The 20,222-nt window shown below is 39.2% G+C and overlaps 3 protein-coding genes across 4 annotated transcripts in view; 2 read left to right on the top strand and 1 right to left on the bottom strand.

Moving 5' to 3' along the window:
- Positions 1-19,531, bottom strand: part of cenpp (centromere protein P) — a 29,508-nt gene extending 9,977 nt beyond the window's left edge. Inside the window, exons 1-5 of the mRNA XM_067245614.1 lie at positions 19,416-19,531; positions 18,616-18,779; positions 18,320-18,408; positions 17,758-17,846; positions 15,730-15,826 (exon numbers count right to left, since the gene is read on the bottom strand). Coding sequence (XP_067101715.1) covers positions 15,730-15,826; positions 17,758-17,846; positions 18,320-18,408; positions 18,616-18,779; positions 19,416-19,522 — 546 coding nt within the window. The 5' untranslated portion in view covers positions 19,523-19,531. The remainder of the gene's footprint in view (positions 1-15,729; positions 15,827-17,757; positions 17,847-18,319; positions 18,409-18,615; positions 18,780-19,415) is intronic.
- On the top strand, positions 387-4,645 carry aspn (asporin (LRR class 1)). 2 transcript variants are annotated; one of them, XM_067245516.1, is made up of 9 exons: positions 387-478; positions 597-689; positions 1,380-1,650; positions 1,776-1,888; positions 2,523-2,736; positions 2,857-2,967; positions 3,053-3,146; positions 3,277-3,415; positions 3,670-4,645. In XM_067245516.1, exons 3-9 carry the CDS (start codon positions 1,416-1,418, stop codon positions 3,868-3,870), a joined length of 1,107 nt encoding a protein of 368 aa, XP_067101617.1. In that variant the 5' UTR covers positions 387-478; positions 597-689; positions 1,380-1,415; the 3' UTR covers positions 3,871-4,645. The 2 variants fall into 2 exon arrangements, with proteins under 2 accessions (XP_067101617.1, XP_067101697.1); XM_067245596.1 differs by having other exon boundaries at positions 433-689.
- ogna (osteoglycin, paralog a) lies at positions 11,423-15,404 on the top strand. The gene is made up of 6 exons (XM_067239979.1): positions 11,423-11,673; positions 12,637-12,739; positions 13,670-13,834; positions 14,103-14,305; positions 14,404-14,496; positions 14,715-15,404. The coding sequence occupies exons 1-6, from the start codon at positions 11,506-11,508 to the stop codon at positions 14,883-14,885; spliced, it is 903 nt and encodes a 300-aa protein (XP_067096080.1). The 5' UTR covers positions 11,423-11,505; the 3' UTR covers positions 14,886-15,404.
- Positions 19,532-20,222: the final 691 nt, after the last annotated feature.

Below are 20,222 nucleotides of genomic sequence, written 5' to 3'. Positions count from 1 at the left end.
CAGTACCACACGGAAAAAAAGGGTACTTGTGGGAACCATGCCTTTGGAAGGCATTGCTGGTTGTTAAACATAACTTTGTGAGATGGAAATGGAGTATTCAACCATATCTAATCATGTAACTTCTAAAAGTAACAATGCATAAAGGCACTTGCAGGATAGCCCTACATTATAAGCTGTACTCTTTTTGTACATAAAATATGAAGAAACGTTTTTATGTTTCAGTAAAAAACTAAATCCTGATCTCTGAGGGGAAGTATTCAACTTAATGTATAATATTTCAAATGGCAGGATGCCATCAAGCCATGTGGGAGGGAATGGGAGGACAGACCTAATAGTGTGTTCTATATAAAGACCAACCATTCAGAATTCTAAGCTAACTGTTTTGGCTTGGGTTCAAATACTGATGAGAAGCACATGATCGGTAACAATGTATTTTCCAAACTAGTCAAGCACTACAGATGCGGTGATCTGTGTGTGAGTGAGTAGGAGCTCTTTATTCAAACTAACCCCAGACCGAGGAATCATCCTATTTTCTATTCAGGGAGTTACTCTGACATTTTTTTCTGTAATGCACTTTCCATTCTCTTTGAATTCAGTGTACCTGGCTTTCGTGGATCTACAGACGAGTTCTCATTCAGTCCCTGAGGGCTCTCTGGAGTCAAACAAGGATACGACTACACACAGCTGAGGTACTGTATGTTATCTGTTATCACAACTAATACTGAATGATCTTACTACTTCTGGAGTTAGACATTCATTAACGAGGTTTGACTTTAGTGCCATTGCTTGCCTATTCTTGTCAAAACATAAATGAAGTCCATAACTTGTTGATGAGAAAGGGATTTTCAAATAAAAATCTGTAAAAGTGCTTTTGAGATCCAGGCAACTACAGCAGATATAGTTCCAACATAAACATATTTCTTTACACATAACGTACAGTAGAAGTCTGTCGGTATAAGGACAACGTGGAAAAGGCGTATTTGGCGTATATATATTTACGAATCGGGCCTGCATTATTTAGTTATGAGTCAATGAAGAACAATCACATAGTTGTGGCTAGGGTGCGGAACAGACCAGTCCTGAGCTGACCAGGATCACAGGCATATCGTGAAGACGTGTATAAGTGTGAGAAAGCTCTGTAGAACATTCCTTTTCAAAACAACTGTGTGAAGCAGAATACGTATGGGAGTCCTTCTCAATAGTTTGTGTAAATACTGGTCAAAAATTCAATGGTTGAGTACGTAGGTGCCTTAATATCAGATAACTGAAAATCCGGTCACTTTGAAATCACTGCAAGTATACACAAATAGAACATCTGAACGAAAACAGAGAGTCCCTCTGCGACGATTTCCCACTGTCTGAACTCTCACTGATTCCAGGCTGTTCTAAATTGACTGACACCTCCATTCTGCACCATGAGGACATTTGTCCTGCTGTGTCTGCTGGCTCTGTGCCATGCCAAACCCTACAAGCCACTCAACATCATGGACGTCCTGAGAGACCATGATATCTTGATGCGAGACGCAGATGACGATGATGATGATGATGACGATGATGATAATGACCTTTTCCCATCCTGGGATCCCCCTGAGCCAGACTGCCCTTTCGGTTGTCAGTGTTCTCGACGGGTGGTTCAGTGCTCGGATCTGGGTAAGTGAGATCACTTAAGGCGAAATTCTAATTCTAATCTCATGCCTAACAAGTAAAAGTGCACGTCTACTTTGTGAGGTCCTTTGGGCAGCAAGGATATTGCAGTGAAATGTCTGCTTTTACAGGTCTAATATCAGTCCCGGACAAGATTCCAGTGAACACATTGATGATTGATCTTCAAAACAATGACATAACCGAAATTAAGGAAGATGACTTCAAAGGCATGGACAAGCTTTATGTGAGACAGCCATCTTCTTAACTGTGATCAACACTCACATCTATGTGAAACTGAGGCTTTCTAAATGTGTTTTAAACGTTGAACAAAAATCTCAACTGTGCTCTAATAAGGCCTTACCTGTTCCACCAGTTAGTTCTGACACCAGTCCAGAATTTGTTGATAGCCTAGATTAATCTCACTCCATTAGGCCAACAGTCCTTCATTGAGAGAACAGCAGAAACTACAGACAAAAACTAGGGAAAACAATCTATGAACATCTGTTAAAGCAAACAAGCTCTTTGATTATGGGCGCTGTCCCAGCTGGTAATAAACCACATCTAAGAGCTGAGAGCCAATTGCTCTATTATAGTTGAAAGAATCATATGGGAAGCCTTTATCTGAGTTTGAAGCACACACTTCCTTCAGGAAATGCATTCTAAATAAACAGACCTTTTTCTCTACAGTCTTAGTTTCTCACTCTTACTATGTACTAGGGGTGGGAATCTTTTGGTACCTCACGATTCGATACATTTGTGAATCACTAGAAGACTGAATCGCGATTCAAATGTGAATCGATTTTTTCCCCCACCCCTACTATGCACGTTTGTAAGATTGTTTTCTACATCAGAACATCGACATAATCCTTTCTCTGCAGGCCCTCTACCTGGTCAATAACAAGATATCAAAGGTCCACCCCAAAGCCTTCCGCAGTATGGAGAAGCTGCAGCTGCTGTATCTGTCCTACAACCTGCTGACCCAGATCCCTCCCAACCTGCCCCAGAACATCCTGGAGTTACGCATCCACGACAACAAGATCAACAGGGTCCAGAAAGAGGCATTCAAGGGAATGAGATCACTGCATGTTCTTGGTGATGTGAAATAGAATTATAATGCAATTCCATGAATTCAATCAAATGTACATAGCATATTGTTATTCAAACTGAAGCAGACACGGTCTAATCCCAAACCTTCTGGTTTCACAAAAACAGAGATGAGTGCCAACCCACTTGCTAATAAAGGGATCGAGTTAGGGGCCTTTGATTCCATGTCTACCCTGTACATAAGGATTGCAGAGGCAAAACTAACAGCAGTGCCAAAAGGTAAAACAATGTGATGTTGTCTTCAGAAGTTAAAACCAAGTTGAATGAAGATCTTAATGTTGTGTTTGGTTTGAATGCTCTCAAGACTTGCCTTCCTCACTAACGGAGCTCCATCTGGACTACAACAATATTGCAAAAGTGGAAGTAGAGGACTTTCTCAGATACAAAAACCTGCTGAGGTAAAATATTACTAATTGAAGCAACACATTGCATCAAACTAAGTAAGAAAAATATCTGCTTGTATCCATCACGAAAGATAAGTCATGTTTTCGTTTGATTGAGTTCAGTCATGTTTTTTGGTGTTTACAGGTTGGGTTTGGGATTCAACCAAATCAAATCTGTGGAGAACGGAAGTTTAGCCAGCATACCAAACCTCAGAGAAGTACACCTGGACAACAACAAGCTGAAAAAGGTCCCACCAGGTTTAAGCTCACTCAAGTATCTCCAGGTAACATGTGGTTCAATGTTAGACTATTGTTTTGCTGTCTACTGCTGGGCATTTGTGACCCAGGCATTATTCAAACCTCCTACAGTCTTACATTTTCATTTGAATGTGAATGTAAATACAGAACTGAAGAGGGTTTGAATAATGCCTGGGTCACGCATTTTGGTCCTTTAGTTCTACACAAATCGCTAGTAGCTCAAAGAGTTGATATCTTATCCAGTTTACCAAAAACATGGTCTCTTTCTATACTTTACTAGGTGGTATACCTCCATGCCAACAACATAAACAGCGTGGGGGTCAATGACTTCTGCCCTGTAAGGTCTAGGGCAAAGAAGAACCTCTACACAGGAATCAGCCTTTTTGCCAACCCTGTCAAATACTGGGATGTCCAGCCTGCCACATTCCGCTGTGTGTCCGGCCGAAGGGGAGTGCAGCTGGGCAACTTCAGGAGAAAGTGATCTATCCATCCTCAGCCACTAGGAGGCATTCTTACCTCAACATTCGGTTCTATGGCTGCTGTAGGCTATAGCATGATGATATGAGTAAGGTTGCCTCTGTACACTGAGCTTGGGTCAGTCATTTGATCTTTCTAAACAGCAATACATTTGAGGTTACAATAGAATAATATGGACATATCAACATTTAGTATCTCTTCTACACGAGGAAGCCCAACTTCTCTACACTGTTTATTGGCATTAGATTTGTTTAATGAATTTGTTTAGACTAGCATAAGAGAATAGCTGGGTGTCAATACTTGAACATGCTGTGTTTGAAATTAGGTGGTCAATAGAAGAAAAATAAAGATTACAATTGTTTACATGAATGAGGGAATACATCAAGTTGTTAATTATATTAGACATACTATTGCAAGCCAGTATCTAGGTAGTGAAGATGGAGTCATCAAAAGAGGTTAATTAATCACCGTAACCCAGTCAAGCTTCTAATGTACTGTAGTTATGAGTGGATTTTGCGATTCATCATGTACAACTTTAGTTTAACCTCATGTGAATTTCTCCTCCCTTACTTTGACATATTGCATGCTAAACTTCTATAACTTGCAAGCTAGAAACCCTTATTAAGCTATACACCTTTTAAAAAAAATATATAAATACAATAAGTAGCAGAATTTTTCATGTTTCAGTTGAACATGTTTTTTTTTTTTACAATTATGTTTAATTTACAGTTTGGTGCTATGGTATTTATTATGTTGAAATAAACTTGAGTATTCCCCTCTCTGTGTTTACTCACTGATGCTTTCCATCATTAGAAAGCAACATTCTCACATTAAGACATTAGATTTCTTTACATACAAACATAGAGTGAGGGAACTGGAGCCAGACGGGATATATTCATTTCAACTATTTACAACCAACAGATGGGGCTGATGAATCTGGGTTCGAAATAATGGAACGTTAGGAGTTTGGGGAAACTGACAGAGAAGGAGAGCATGCTCAGCGTGCGACTGATGAATATACTGTATAGATTTCCAGGCATGTAGATGCCTGTAATCAGCCTGTTATCTTCGCTTAATCATGACTTGGAGCAGGATTGGGTGAAGCCAGTGGGAGCCCAGCTGCACTCAGGAAACATATGGAACAGATCTGCAGGTTGGCTGGGTCTGCCTCTGCCACGTCTCACATACCGACAGCTTTTTCTCTCAAAAAACGAACTACAGGTTCGGACCATTTCCCTCCTCTGGGTCCCCGCGGCCCCGGCTAGCACCTGTGAAGTAGGACAGGACACACAGGGATGCATGTCACACTTCCAGGCCAGCAGGCCAGGTAGAACCAACAGGGCTGATCTTGAAGCTAGATCTGCAAAATCAATTTTGGAAGACGGCAACATTTTGCATGGCCCCTATTATTTATAGGTAAAGGTAAAAAGCACTGTCACAAGAGGTCAGAAAGTGGGTTTACAAGAATGGAATTACATCCTAAATCTCTGAAATATGCACTGCTCAAAATATGGGACCATCTATTTTTGTTGATAAGAAACAAGCCACTATAGTGTCATCAATTGAAACAAAACAAATAGAAAAACTGCCAATCTACCCTTCCATCAATTACTTTATATGTCCTTGTCAACATAGCCTAAAACTGTAATAGAAAAAAGGTTATATACTTCAAATATATTCTCATCAGTAGTCTCATCATTTAGTTTTGTTCAGCAGGCCCCTAATGACACTGATGACCATGGTTGAAAATGCCTCGTGTAAATGCCAGACGGAGGATGAAGAGATCCGAGCAAAATCAAAGATGGTTGCCTGTGTCTGGTCGACCCAAGCCAAATACCACAATTCTTTGTGAAAAGGATCAAGCGGTCCAAAGTTGAACAGTATTTTTCATCCGAGCTCAATTAACTAGCCTAACATATGTGTCTAGAGAGTTCCATCACTGTGGATAGGGGTTCCTAGCTGGCTTGGTACAGTCAATACACTCAACTAGAGAAAATAAGCAGAAACAAGTGTCCTGTAAGCATTGTATTTAACTTGTGTGTACTTTCCACCAGGCTAAACCTGCATGAGAGAACTGAGGCTAATAAAAACACTCATTACATATAATAGTTTTTTCCCCCATTATAACTTTGTAACCCAAAACAAAGTTAACTTATGTTTTATTAGTCAACAACACAGTTTGACAGAACATGTTTTGACTCAATGGTCAACAGCTAACCATGTAATAAAGCAATGGATATATCATTAGACAGGCCTGATGACACACAGAAATTGAACTACCTGGGTAAGAAATGTTGCAGCGGTTGAAGATTTGAGTAAGGGTTCCAGTCATTGACTCTTGTGGTTCAGCTGTGACTGACAAGCATCCATAAACGTGTCTCTCAGGGCATACAAGCAGTCATTTGAGGTGTAACTGCACTAATAAATCAGATTACTGACATAATAATGTTAAGGGGTCTGTCTGGCCAACACAGCTTCAAAACAACACTGGATATGGCCCATGACAAACCATCTGTTGCCATCCTAAAGGCAGGCAGAAACGGTGCAGAAAGAGGCAGCTTTTTACCAATTTAAACGGATTCTTTAACTACTATGCTCATTAAATGAATGATTAGCAAATGAGGGGGAAGTTGTGTTTTGCTCACCACCTAAAAAGTAAATCAATCATAAATCATAAACCAATGTATTACAAGGCAAATAATTTTCATTATGTGTAAAACTGTTTTTTTAATAGCCAAAACAAATCTCCCCATAAACCCTTATAGGTTAATCAGTCATGTTGACTTAACTCCAACGGCTACCATGTATTCACACCACACTGAACGAGCCCCCCAGTCAGTCAACTACCATGCACAAAATGGCTGGGCGACCATAAAATCCACATAGGACAGCATATAGAACAAACAGCATGCTGACTAGCACACACACACACACACGTCTAAGCGAGAGTGAAGTCCTGAGAAAAACCATTGCAGCATTATTTCCCCAGGCTGTCCCAGGAGCACATTAGTCAGGCTGAAGGGATCCCCTACTGGCTCCATGTCTGGGACGTGTTTCTGTCTACTAACTGGGGCTGCTGCTGAATGGTTGCTTTGTGGTCGTCTCCCACAGAGAGAAAGAGAAAAAAATAAAGATAAAGTAAGACAAGAGTTAGTGAGAAAAGACAGGATGATCGACAGGTTGAGGTTAGACAAAGGCGGAGAAGTGAGACGAGGGACTACTGAGCATTTTAAATAAAAATACGCAAAACACCGAAAATATTAGGCCAGGTTAAATTAAGAGGATTACGAGATCACAAATCATGGCCAAATCATTTGCAAAGGGAAAATATGGTAAACCACCCTTCATCTTACCAAAAACACAATGACTTGAACATTCCTATAGACATCTGAATAAAGCATCTAGATACCACAGACAATAATATAGCTCAGCAGGCTAATCTTCAGACACGAGTGATTAAAATGTATTTAAAGTCAGCTAACTAGGATATTCATATGATATTTCGCTGTAGAATATGTCCTAGGCGTGTAAGTCATTTAAAATTCCAAGCTATTTCCTGATTTGACAGTGAAACGGAGGCATTGTCAAATAGGACAGTTTTTTATTCATGACAAAGCTCGAGACACATGACTTCTAACAGTCTAAATATTGTGACATGTTTGATTCACTACATAGCAGTCCCTCAATACTACCTATGGCTTCATAGCTGCTTTGTGCTGGGCACGGAGTGGTGCCAAAGTGAGCCAATATGAAGTTAGAATCATCCAAAGCAGCTCCCACAGTACTGGTGAGCTATGGAATATTTAACCATCCATATGTCATCTTTACAATGTCTTCATCTTTGGATATAAGTTCTTTAGAAAAACAATATTATAATAATCATTTCCAAAGTTGCTTCAGCTGTATTGTAAAACAAAAAGGATAGAAACAAGAAACCACACCGGAAAACAAATATTGCTTGATTTATTAGACAGGCCTCAAGCACTATGGAGGACACAATGCAAGGCCTGGCTGACATTACATCTCTAGATCTCTGTAAGGACAATGTAGCAGACCTAACATTTGAGGAAAACGGCCTGCATAGCATGCAAAGCCTTTCGGCAGACCAACATTTGCCTATAACAACAGTGTCAATCCACGCCTTCCAATGTGCATCCGCATCTGTGCAGCAGATGTCCCTGGAGGGACATCTCTTCTTTACCATTCCTGGGGCAGTTTGCAGACTGAGTGACTCAAGCGAAACATTGTGGTTTTTCCATCCACAAAAATGAATAGGGGATAGGTATAGTTCAGTAACCTGACATCATGACTGATGGTTTGTTACACATATCCATCTGGGAAGTCGTGTTTGGAAATACGTTTGGAAAAGGGCAGGCACTTTCAAAAAATACTTGGCAGGCGATTGGATGAACCATCAGTCTATCACCGTCTATCACAGGCTAACTTCAACCACACCTGTAGTTGCCAGTAGTTCCTCATAGGACACTGTGGTTCAGACACAAACAGATTTGGAGCTGAAGATGAATTTTTGCATGGCCATGATCTCGCAAATCCACCTGACATGCATGGCTCATAACTCAGTGGTTGAATATTTGAGTGCAGATCACAACATTGCAGGTTCGAATCACCACCTGTATGTCATGTTGGATAAAAGCATCTAACAATTGAATGCATATTCTCTTTAAAACTACTATCTCTATAGTTTGTGGACTCTCATGGAAGCGAAATCTCTTCTGTTTTAACAATCAAATCGTCCTTTAAATCCCAGACCACATTCTAGGGCTGCTTGCCAGCATTAAACCAGGCTATGCAGTGGAAAAGGTTCAGTACAATCATCCCACAAAAACAAAGGTATAATGTTTACTTGTGAGTTGTTTTGTACTGTCTGACACTTTAACCAACGAAAACTATGTGTGATGCATTTATGCACACTGTCATATTATTGTGATATTGTATATGAAGAATGTGTTTCATCACACACTAAATCGGATTTTACATGTTTTACGGCTCCAGTCTTACTTCATCTTACGTTGTCAACTAAACACATACCTGAGCAACAATTTTTGCACTATTAAATGTAAGGTGAAAGGTGAGAACCACAAGATGTTTGAGAACCTCACAGCTGTACCTAGCCAGGTGCGGTCTTTCACACAATCTCTAGTGTAGACAAAAATACCGCCTTGGAATGGTAAGCTTGACTACAGTTTAGTCTGTTTAGTTTAGACTGGAACAGTCTGTACAAATAAATGAAATTCCAGTTATCAAAATAAATCAACATCTCAAAGTAATAATGTTTACTCTCCTTTGGAAGGATGATGGCTGTGTTTACACATCTTGAGAAAATTAGGGTTCTTATGGCCAGACTGAAGAATTCCAAGGCAAAAGCATTGATATTTGACCCATGAATGTGCTGAAAATTTTGATTGTCCTGCAATCACCTGCCTGACTGCTGGCTGCTCAGCACACTCTGTGGTGGCCAAGACTTGGACAACGATGTCTGACTACGGTAACATGAAACTGAAGTGTAGTAGGAGGGTGCAAAGGATTGAGCACACTTGTCAGAGAACTTTGGAAAGCCTCTCCGCTTCAGAGCTTACTTTCTAAAGTTGCATCCCATGAACCTAATCTTAGCCCAACTAGTAATCCTTTCAGTGTCTGGGAGTGATGTTTTTTTTTTTATATGAATTAAGACAAATCTTTCTTCTACCCATTGTGTATCTCAAATGTGTGAATGATTATTCCTCAGTCTTGCACCAGGGAACTTGTGCAGTATCTCTGGACAACATGGTTTGGTTTAACACGCTATATTTGTTGAGCTTGTCATGCTGTAAAATACCACCCTGACAGAGAAATTGTACAACAGAAAATTAGAAGAAACATTTTCCAGTTGTTGGCACATTTCCCGGCATAGAACATTTTTACAGGTCCTCATAATTGCTAACACACCTGTACTCATATTAGTCAGTTTCAGTCCACTTGTTTCCATTCCTTGAATGTTTATTTGTGGGCCCCCTTTTCCTCTTGTCTGAGGTGCAACGGGGAAGACAGTCACATGTTTTCTATTTAGAATGTTTTGCTTTTAGACTTCACTTATTGTTTACAGAGGGTGTTCTGTCTTTTGTATTTCTCTTTTATTTGACCATGTCTGATGACAATAAAAAAGGCAAGGGCTCGTTCTTCCTACTTACCCCAGCTGAAAAATTCTCAAAACAGACTCCTTTTAAAAGCAATCGTGATGATTACATTACTCAACTATTCTTGACTAAGTCTATAAACTTAATCACTAGGAAAACACATATATAAATTCATGCATTTATGATTTACTGTAAATTACTTAACATTACTTATTACTTTTGAGGCCATTTGTAGATTCCTCTTTAATGACAATAAAGTATTCCTGGTTTTTCCTGGTCATACTTTCCTTTAGAGCTCTGTACTAACTTTCATGTAATCATATTTCATCAACACTTGCAGTAAGCCTGGGAATGAGGTCTTAGCTAAAGGCTAAAATAGTCAGTAATCACCAAAACGTGCATGAATTTTCTACTCCAAAACACACACTGGGGGTGGGGGAGGGGCTGGTTTCATAGGGAGGCATTACAATAAGGGACTAAGAAGGTATGTTTGCTTGTGGTGGGACGTCAAGGTGAAGATCTATTAATACGTGCTCTAACTTATTATAAACCCTCTGTTTTCCTCTGATCAATGAGAAACAATCACAATATAGTAGCCAAGTGATATTTACATTTACATTTACATTTAGTCATTTAGCAGACGCTCTTATCCAGAGCGACTTACAGTAAGTACAGGGACATTCCCCCGAGGCAAGTAGGGTGAAGTGCCTTGCCCAAGGACACAACGTCCTGTGATATACAGTATTTGAAGCAAAAACATTTTTTATTTGAAAGTTATCACTAAAAATCTTAGGATCATTCAAATGTGGGTAATCTCTAAACCAAGAAGAATGTTGTATAGAAGGATATGAAATAGCAATGACTGGCTCACGTTTGTAAAATGTGTTTTACGGATGTTTTATAAGTGCGTTCCAAACTTTTGTAAAAGTCCTTTCACTACTTTGAGAGACAAGGTGAACTTATTCTCTAAAGGATAGATTAAAATACACACCCCACAACTTCACAATATGATAAATACTTTGATCCATTAGGGATTTATTCACATATTATAATTAACTCGTATTGACAGGGAAAGTGAAGAACAAGTTGCCTAAAAATGTCTTAAAGATAAGTCATTAATTCCAAGTTAAACCAGAGAGAGCAAAGCAGACCATACATTCCACCAAATTAAATGAATGTGTGCACAGTAAAAGTGATGAAGCTTTCTTATTGCTTTCTGCTCTCTGAACATTTTAATAAGGCTTATTTTTCTCCACATCACAGAAGCTGCCAATATGTGCAGCGGTAGCTGGGTAGGGTTATCAGACTGGATGGTGAACAAAGGGTTAAAGTCTGTTCCATAAACTGTTGCTTAAGAATCCCCTGGAAGCTACTACAGCAGGCTTTAAATACTGATTTGACAGATCCCATTTTACGCACAGGCACTGGGAAAAGTCTTACTGCAGCTTGAACTACAAACTTACACTTTAATATAACAGTGAACCCATCACAGTGACTTTGACAAGATGACCATATTGAAATGGCTGTTTTTCACTGTTATATTTGTGCAATGGCTTGCTTCTTCATCAGGAAAACAATTTTACAAGAATTCACAACTCAGGCAGGACTCAGTTATTACCAACCAGGGGAATGTACTGTTCAATGAAGAAGTGAAATTGCAACCAAGGTCTAAGGTAAATCTATCTTTTCTAACCAATTTTATTCTATTTGGATACCATATTTTGTGTTCATTTTGGATTAATTTTTTATAATATTTTGCCTATAGGTCTCAGAATTGTTACATTTAATCCAGCAGACTCATGTTATTCAGTAAAGGACATTATTATCATACTACTTATTGCAAAAAAGATTTAGATCCAATCTTAATGCTGCATAAAGACTTACTTAAGACTAATATTTGACATTAGTACACTATTTCTTTAACAATTATGATTTGTTCATTTGTTCAGTATTATACATCAGTAACTACTGTTTAAGATTATACTGAATAACTCATTTATATTGGCCAATTTAAATAATGCTATCCAACAATTACCACTACTACTTTTGTTAAATGGTCAAACTAAAATTCACTCATCCTTATCAATAAATAAATGTAATACCATCAAACCACACTGATCCCATAAACACCACTTATTGGTGTTCCATGTCAAACAAAGTCATAATTCCTGGATAATCTATTCCACCAGTGGTCGACTGGAAGAGTTGGCTCAAAACACAACATGTAGAGTGATTAGTCAGCAGACGCAAGCTTCCACTGGGCTCCAGGGGAGGTTGGAAAGCCTGGAAAATGTCCATCCAAACAGCAGCTCTCTGCTTGTTAAGGGGTCAAAGCTCAGGGCTCAGGGCCGGAGAAAACTATTCATCAAACACCTGAGAAGATTCAGACATTCCTCTAACCTTTTTGGAAGGCTCTTGAGACCAATGCATAACATACAGCTAATTTTGCTCATAGCTATTGTAATATATGACCTGAATGTCTACGCTCTCAAAAAACGAATAAGAGGCAGGGCGAATAGAGGATACAGAAATACTGAACAATTCAAACACATCAGGAGTTTGTTGAACAATGATTCTGGGTTAGGTCAGAATGTCTGTCTTTTCACACCCTCCAATAGTGTCTTTAATCCCTCTAGAGAGAGACAGCCCTCAGTGTGGACCAAGATTCCAGCATGCTTTTCCAGCCTGCCGACGCCCCAGATGACTCTATCCCCCCCTCAGCTGCGGAGGATGCCTCTGGTACAGCAGATTTTTCTCTCCATAACAGAGACACTGTGTCAATAGACCAAACATTACCACAAAGGGTCTGCAATGTATGGTGAGCTCATTACCAACAGACATCTTTGGTGGCCAGGCGATTTGGTTTCAGTACTCAACCGACAACAAAATCAACTGCAGATTTTCAACAGGCACAAGAATGTGCATTAATAACCGTAACAGTGGGTTTTTTCATAATAAACACTGTGCTAGACTGGGTCATTTATACGTTAAGGGTTCCTGCCAATACATCTCCCCTGCAACCGCTCACTGCTTCTCCATCTGGCTCTGCAGGACTGATTTACTGTCTCTGTGTGGGGCACCACAACACTTCTTTTTAATGGCCACATGCTACTCCTACAAGAGCTGTAATTGGAAGCTGTCATGCATTTGAGCTGTGTTTGTGTGTGCTTTCTTTCAGCCTGGGTTTAAACCAGGTGTTTGCGATTTAGGTCCAAACAGCAGTTCAAACACTTTTGTAGTTTAAAGAGAAGCTGGTAAATTCTGCCCAGCCATGGTCCCTTTGAATAAAATAGTGCACCCTAGGAGATAATGGTGGACCTCATTGACTTATAACCAGGTTAGGGTTAGGCCCACTTCTTCAGATAGGTGCACCCTCATTGCTCATTTTCCTGGTCACTTCTGAAACGGAGTTACTCACCGTCGACGCAATGTGTGTCAGCCACAGTTAGGTTAGTGATGGCACTAGCTATCATAATTACACATTCCAAAAGAAACAAAGCAATTAGTCTAATACTCAAATCCAAACACTTGACAGACAGTGCACAATGCCTGCTGCAGCCACAAAATTAGCTCACAAGCTGGCTAGCTATCTGGTCTGTGTCTCATCTCACAGCACATGCAATTGAATCCAGCATTTGAAGCTATGCAATCCTTTTTCTATTGTTTCAGAGCTTCCGACCTGCCTTCTCTGTGTGTGCCTGACTGGCTCGGTGTACTGTGAAGAGGTTGTCCCAGAAATGACCGCAGTGCCCACCTTGCCTAAGGAGACAGCCTACTTCTATGCTCGCTATAACAAGATAAAAAAGATCACTGCAAAAGATTTTGCAGACACTGGTGAGTCAAACAATTGTGCTTTTGCTTGTCAAGACACAAATATCCCATGTCATATATAGATATATATATTTTTTTATGAAACGTCACATCCTTCTTCAGACACAGAGAATTTTAGGTAGTGACATTTCACACACAATATTAATGTGAAAGATTATGCCATAGATTTATGTTGACTACAAATCAGTGCTAGAAACGTGATGTCTTGTCAGCTTGATATTAACATATAAAGAATATGCAGTAAATTCATTAAAAACATTGCCAATTTCAGTCACTCTGAGAAGAATTGACTTGACTGGAAACATGATATCTGATATTGAAGATGGAGCCTTCTCAAAACTGGCAATGCTCGAGGAGCTCTCATTGGCTGAGAACAGGCTTGTTAAACTTCCAATGCTTCCCTCCAAACTTACCTCCTTCAATGCCAATTTCAATCAACTTAGCACCAAAGGTGTCAAAGCAACTGCCTTTAAGGTATGGTTTAGAAGACTCCATTACTGCATTGATGCAATTACATTTACATTTTACGATGCTGTTTTGTATGCAAACATCGTCCCTTTTGTCTCCGACAGAAACTCACCAAACTGGTAAATCTATTCCTTGCTGACAATATCCTAGAGGCAATCCCCCAGATCCCAGAGAGTGTGCGTACAGTTCACCTGCAGGTAAGTCAGACACGTCTAAATATATTAAAGCCTGGCCAGACAATAAATATATTTCTGTAATTATACTTCTGACTCATAATGAAATGATCCAGTGAGTGCTGACTGAGAGTCAGTAATGTACTATAGTTCAAATCATCTCAGTCCTCTTCTGAGCGACTGCACTTTTCAGTGCAACTTACAAGATAACTAACTCTAACATCTTGGCTTATTTCTTTAAGAACAACAACATCACCACAGTTAGTGCTGACAGCTTCTGCAAGGGTAATGACACCTATTACATCAGATCCAACTTGAATGAAGTGAGAATGGATGGTAACCCAGTCATACTGGCCAAGTACCCAAACAGCTTCACCTGCCTAAAGTCACTGCCTATTGGAAAATACCATTGAGCAGCCATTTGTTATGGATGACAAAGAAACTTAAAGAGGTCCCGAATAGTGCATCTCTTAAGAGTATCCTGAGAAAACGCCAAAACGCATGGATGGTGAGAGGTTATCTCAAGTACGCAAGTGGCAAGAGTTCATTTCTGAGTTTAAGCAAGTTGTCTTTCTCTCACACTCTTGATTCTGTCAATTTAGACTGGTCTTGATACAACAAATGATAGAACTGTTTCATTGAATATTGCTTCTGCATATGAAATGACACCCTTAAAATGCTAAGGCAAAGCTTTTGGAAAAGAAGACCAATGTGTTATGAAATATACTAATGTGAAGGTTATTCCTCCAGATATGTTGGCTTTATTATGGAGCAATGACAAGTGTTCTTTTTAGCAGTCTTAACTTTCAGTCATACCTAGTGAATTTATTTCAAATCATTACTTGTGTGAATAAATCAACGCTGTACAGGAAAAACATATGTAACATGGCTATGTTTTTAGAATATTTTAATAAAATCTTTTTTTAATTAAAGGTCTTCATCTGTTTTATTCTGTTTACTTCCATTATTTTATTCAGGACTTTTGAGCTGGTCACACAGCTAACTTACACTGCACAAAATAACATTCCATAAACTGCAAGTGAGGCACATATATAAGGTTGAGCACAAATGCAAGTATGGAAAATGTGGGTTAATATTATTCCTTTGCTCCCGCCAACTTGGCAGCCACAACTGCTACATACTCCAAGTAAACAGCAGAATGGTTTCCATATTGCTTTGCAGTTTTTAATTTCAAGTCGCAGTCCCCCAGAAATTCCCATCAAGACACTAGTCAAAATATTACCATCATGGTCCTACCTGAAAGTGCTGGAATGTTTTATGTCTGTCTTCACACCTCTCAGAAAACCTCCTGAGGGTCCGGAAAAACAGGAGTAGGTTCTTATTTCGCTCCGCTCTGCAATAAACATAAGACCATGTAACAACACAGGAAACAGTTATCTGTCTCAACCCATCAATTAAGTGTCCCTTCACTGCTCATTATAACCTATACTAACCTATACTGAGTAAAGCCCATGCAAAACCAACAAGAATTAACACTGTTGGGGTGTTTGATAAGGACTACAATACACATTACATTGCATTACAACCAAAGCATTCCTCCATTTCTCTATGATCCAGTCCTTTATTGAATTTATGTGAAATTCAATACAAAACTTTCCGCTGATTTTCAGGTCCCAGGGCAGTGCAGCACTAGTATGAAGTTTCCACTGATGTGGTGGAGACTTCTGTCTTTGAAAGTAAGATGCCATAAAGTCCCGATGGAAAAATGGCAAGTCCCTTGAAAACAGTGGAACAGACAAAGCATTGTGGGCCCTTTGCCCAAGTACATATTAACTACAGTCATAGACTAAAAAAGCATCTTCAATAGACAACGTCTAACGAGGTCCAGGCTTTATGTGTGACTGGAAAACCAAATCAATAGCATAATAATGCTGGATAGCATATGACTTTACTTGACTTTAAAATACCCCATTTATAATACAAGCAGATTTCACAATAGACAAGCTTGATTTCACACATCTGTGGTCTACCATAGCCAACTCTTCTGCAGCTGGATCTGGAAACTTAGCAGTGTTTTAATAAATGTATCTGATCTGATACAGATCATTCTTCTAACAATTAATCATGGTCCATTCCCTGAAAATCTCATCTTGAGTTAATGTATATTAGACTGAAAGTTGCAAAATTACAAGAGTAAGCAGTTTACATGAGACACTCTAGCAAGAAGAGGTATTTGAATGCACCCTAATGATTATACAATTCTTCTGCCCCAGACATTAAAAAAAATTATATATATATATATATATATACAGACTACTCAGACTTGTGTCAGAATCATTATCTCCAGTATTTTTCCACCTCTCGTGTGCCAGGACAAAATCTCAGACTAGGCGATACAATCCAGATGTGGGTCTGAAATTCAGCAAGTTGGTTATGCTGAAGCAAAAAGCCTATTTCTATATTTTGTTTACTTCCGTGTCAATTGATTTAAGAGTGATAGAGAAGCTGGGGTTTGGCTTTGAGGTCAAATAACGGTTAAAAACATTCACCAAATAAAAAAGACAATTATACCCTTATCATATTGTTTAGATAACACCATGGTCGTGGTCATTCATGGTCCACACTAGCATTTTGATTACAAGAGGTTCCTATAGAATGACTACTGCTGTTAACTTTAATAGCTCTAAAGAGACAAAACATTCATATTTGTGAAACATTGGGTCAATGAAACTTTAATATGTTGAACACCTGATTTTACAGATGTGAAAAAGTCAGTAGAGCTGTTAAAAAACAGGCCCTTAGTTTGAAGACAGTCCGTTGAAATGTGCCTATCAAAGTTGATATATTCACTGTAGTAGACTGAAAAGCACAGACTAAACATCTGCTCATAAACTTATCCTCACTTTGATTCTGGAATATGGTAAATCGATTCATGAATATGGCTTCAATCTATAGCTACTTTTTCACCACTGGACAAATGATCTGCAGCACAATGCCAAAATTTCATTCAGCCAAAAGACAATGTTTCATCCCCCCCAATTTCTTTTTTCAAGGTTTGTCTTTTTTAAGCAATATCCTCTAGATGTCGCACTAAACTGTTTAAGATTGCATTTCAAAGAGATGCATGCATTTCAAAGAGATGCATGAATTATTGCATGCTATCAATCATTGAGAAATAATGGTTATTTTAATGCAAAACCAAATTTAAAGGTGTGAATATGAGATTATAAAACGTGTTAACGATTGTTTTAGCATTAGTCAATGTAGTCAACATGTCAATTAATCCGAAGAAATTCAAAAATGAAAATGTTCAATTTGTCTTACCCAGAGACAAATGCGCTGAAGTCTTTGAACTCATTTCCATCCATCACAATATTGAGGTCTGTGATACTCCTCATGAAACCTCCATCTTCCTTTAAAGGTTTTAAAAGATCAAAGACAGCAGATGAAACCGTGTTGTGCTCATGTGCTGTTTGGCACCATGTCATATCACAACATGAAAAACAACAGGAATACAACATTGCTGCTTATGGAAATATTCTACAAAAGGTCTGAAAGGAATAAGATGTAAACATGCATATGTATATATATATATACATTATAACATTGCAGAACATTTCTCTGACTGCCTCTACGCTATGCAATTGAAATTTTTCAGGATCACTTAGGATATAGCATCACCAACAATCATTTTAAGAGGTTTTGATTGTGGGTTTGTAAAAATAAATAAAACCTGCTTAACAGATCGCCTTTCACATATACCTAGTTCTCTACCACCCCCTTGTGTTAAAAATCCAGACTCTAAGCAACACTGTCAAAAGGATCTAATTGAAATTTTAGTTACAGTTTAGTACAACAATACATTATAATACAGCAAAATATTCACCTTAACATCAGTAAGCTCAAACTCAACCTGGAAGGCCAACGTGGAGCAATGGCCTGTGAGCCTGTGTTGTTGAACTATTTTGGTGGCACCTTGAAATGTAATAGAACGGGATAACTGTACAAACGATTTTATATTAGCGTAATAAATAAGATGAATCAAATCAAAACCTAATTGGCTATTGTCATAGCACACATACACTTGTTAAAAACGAATCCAAACCTTGTGGGATGCTTTAATGACACACATTGAGATCAATAAGAGATCAATGCATTAAGAGAGGGCATGAGTATAATTACTTTTTTCAACTGTCTTCACATGACAACCAGTCAGTGCAATTCCGTTCATTTTGGTCTGTCTGATAAGGTCATCCTCCATCTCCTTTATTTCACGTATCAGATCTTCAGTTGTGGGCTTCATAGTTTCACCCCGGCCATCTGTCTTCTGACCGGTTAACATCACCCTGCACATTGTAGATAAAATACATTTATGATAAATGAATGACAACAGATTTAATAAAAAATACATGCAAATATGTGTGTGTGTATGTGTGTTAAAGAGGGATTGTGTGTATGTCACAAATTAAACATTTTTGTTGAACCTTGAGGTTATTTCATACTGATTGCATTTAAGGGGGTCAGATAGATGAGCGGTTAGGGAATAGGGCTATTGCCGGTTCGATTCCTGGACGTGCAAATTGACGTTGTGTCCTTGGGCAAGGCACTTCACCCTACTTGCCTCGGGAAGAATGTCCCCGTTACTGTAAGTTGCTCTGGATAAGAGCGTCTTCTAAATGTAAATGTAAGGTATTTTACAATCAAGGCAATGCATCAGTAGCCTGATTCGACACTGTTAATGTGCTGGCTGGCGCTAAATTGTGACCTTTTAGGAACTTTAATAACGTCCAAACAACGTCCTAAGGACGTCCTAAGGATAACGTCACGGTAAAACCTATAGGGGACCAAATAGGAACGTCACCAAATGTCCTTTGTTAGCTGGGTTGTCATAACCTCGTATGGTAGGCTATACAAGGAGCACCCTAGCCCTGCAGTAAAAACAAAATACCAACGCTAAAAAGACTGTTAGGGTTAGAGCTTACAGAGCATCCTTCATACGTCCTCTGAAATGTACTGCCGTGTCCTCAATTCGTTCATGTTGCTCTTCGTCCGCATGTGTCCAATTTTCAGTATCCAGAATGGGATTCATAGTTCTGTACTTGGCTCGTACTGTACTGTATTCTGAAATAGAATCATGAAGTTCCGATTAGTTAGACTATATGTTACTGGCTAGCTAGCTACTGCAGTTTACTAGCGTAGCTAATGTATACACGTAGAAGCATGTTGCTGTAGGGCCAATAAACACTAACTCGCCCTCTGTTATTACATATCATAATTAAATACACCACAGACATTGCTTAGCATGCTCAGGCATACCAGTATCGCCTTGTTGTTCGGTGCTCCTACTACAGAATCAAAAGTCTTTACTTTCGCGCTCTCACGACTCTACCATTGTAGACACATCTAAGGGGTGTCATATATGCAATCCTGTGCATTTTGGGGGAGGGGGGTGAGAGGATGTGTAATGTTTTAGGCAATAACTATACATTTACTCAAATATCTGTCTGTATGGATGCAGTATAGTTACTCATCATAATATCTGATAACAACTGAAACAATTTAATTTCAGATTGTTAATTCCCCGGGGTTCCGGAGAATTGATTTATCCTGTTGCCCGTTCCTTGCGCGTGCGCGTTTACAGACATTCTCTGGCTCAACCAAGCAAGAGAAAACGTCATGATTTCGCCCACGCGCAAGGAAGGGGAACCCGGGAACTGAATTCTCCGGAACACCGGCGGGCGCAAATGCCGTCGGTTTAGTACAGATCTTTGGTGCCTAAGTTTCTAGAC

Source organism: Osmerus mordax, chromosome 1 (genome assembly GCF_038355195.1).
Source record: "Osmerus mordax isolate fOsmMor3 chromosome 1, fOsmMor3.pri, whole genome shotgun sequence".
Lineage (NCBI taxonomy): Eukaryota > Metazoa > Chordata > Actinopteri > Osmeriformes > Osmeridae > Osmerus > Osmerus mordax.
This window is presented reverse-complemented; position numbering and strand designations above follow the sequence as displayed.

Bases quoted from the DNA above. Each gene is read 5' to 3' on its own strand.
- aspn (XM_067245516.1), top strand. From the start codon at position 1,416: ATGAGGACATTTGTCCTGCTGTGTCTGCTGGCTCTGTGCCATGCCAAA. The intron at 1,889-2,522 runs GTGAGACAGCCA...CTTTCTCTGCAG, and splicing joins AAGGCATGGACAAGCTTTAT to GCCCTCTACCTGGTCAATAA. The intron at 2,737-2,856 runs GTGATGTGAAAT...TCACAAAAACAG, and splicing joins GAGATCACTGCATGTTCTTG to AGATGAGTGCCAACCCACTT.
- ogna (XM_067239979.1), top strand. From the start codon at position 11,506: ATGACCATATTGAAATGGCTGTTTTTCACTGTTATATTTGTGCAATGG. The intron at 12,740-13,669 runs GTACAGCAGATT...CTATTGTTTCAG, and splicing joins AGCTGCGGAGGATGCCTCTG to AGCTTCCGACCTGCCTTCTC. The intron at 13,835-14,102 runs GTGAGTCAAACA...TGCCAATTTCAG, and splicing joins AAAAGATTTTGCAGACACTG to TCACTCTGAGAAGAATTGAC.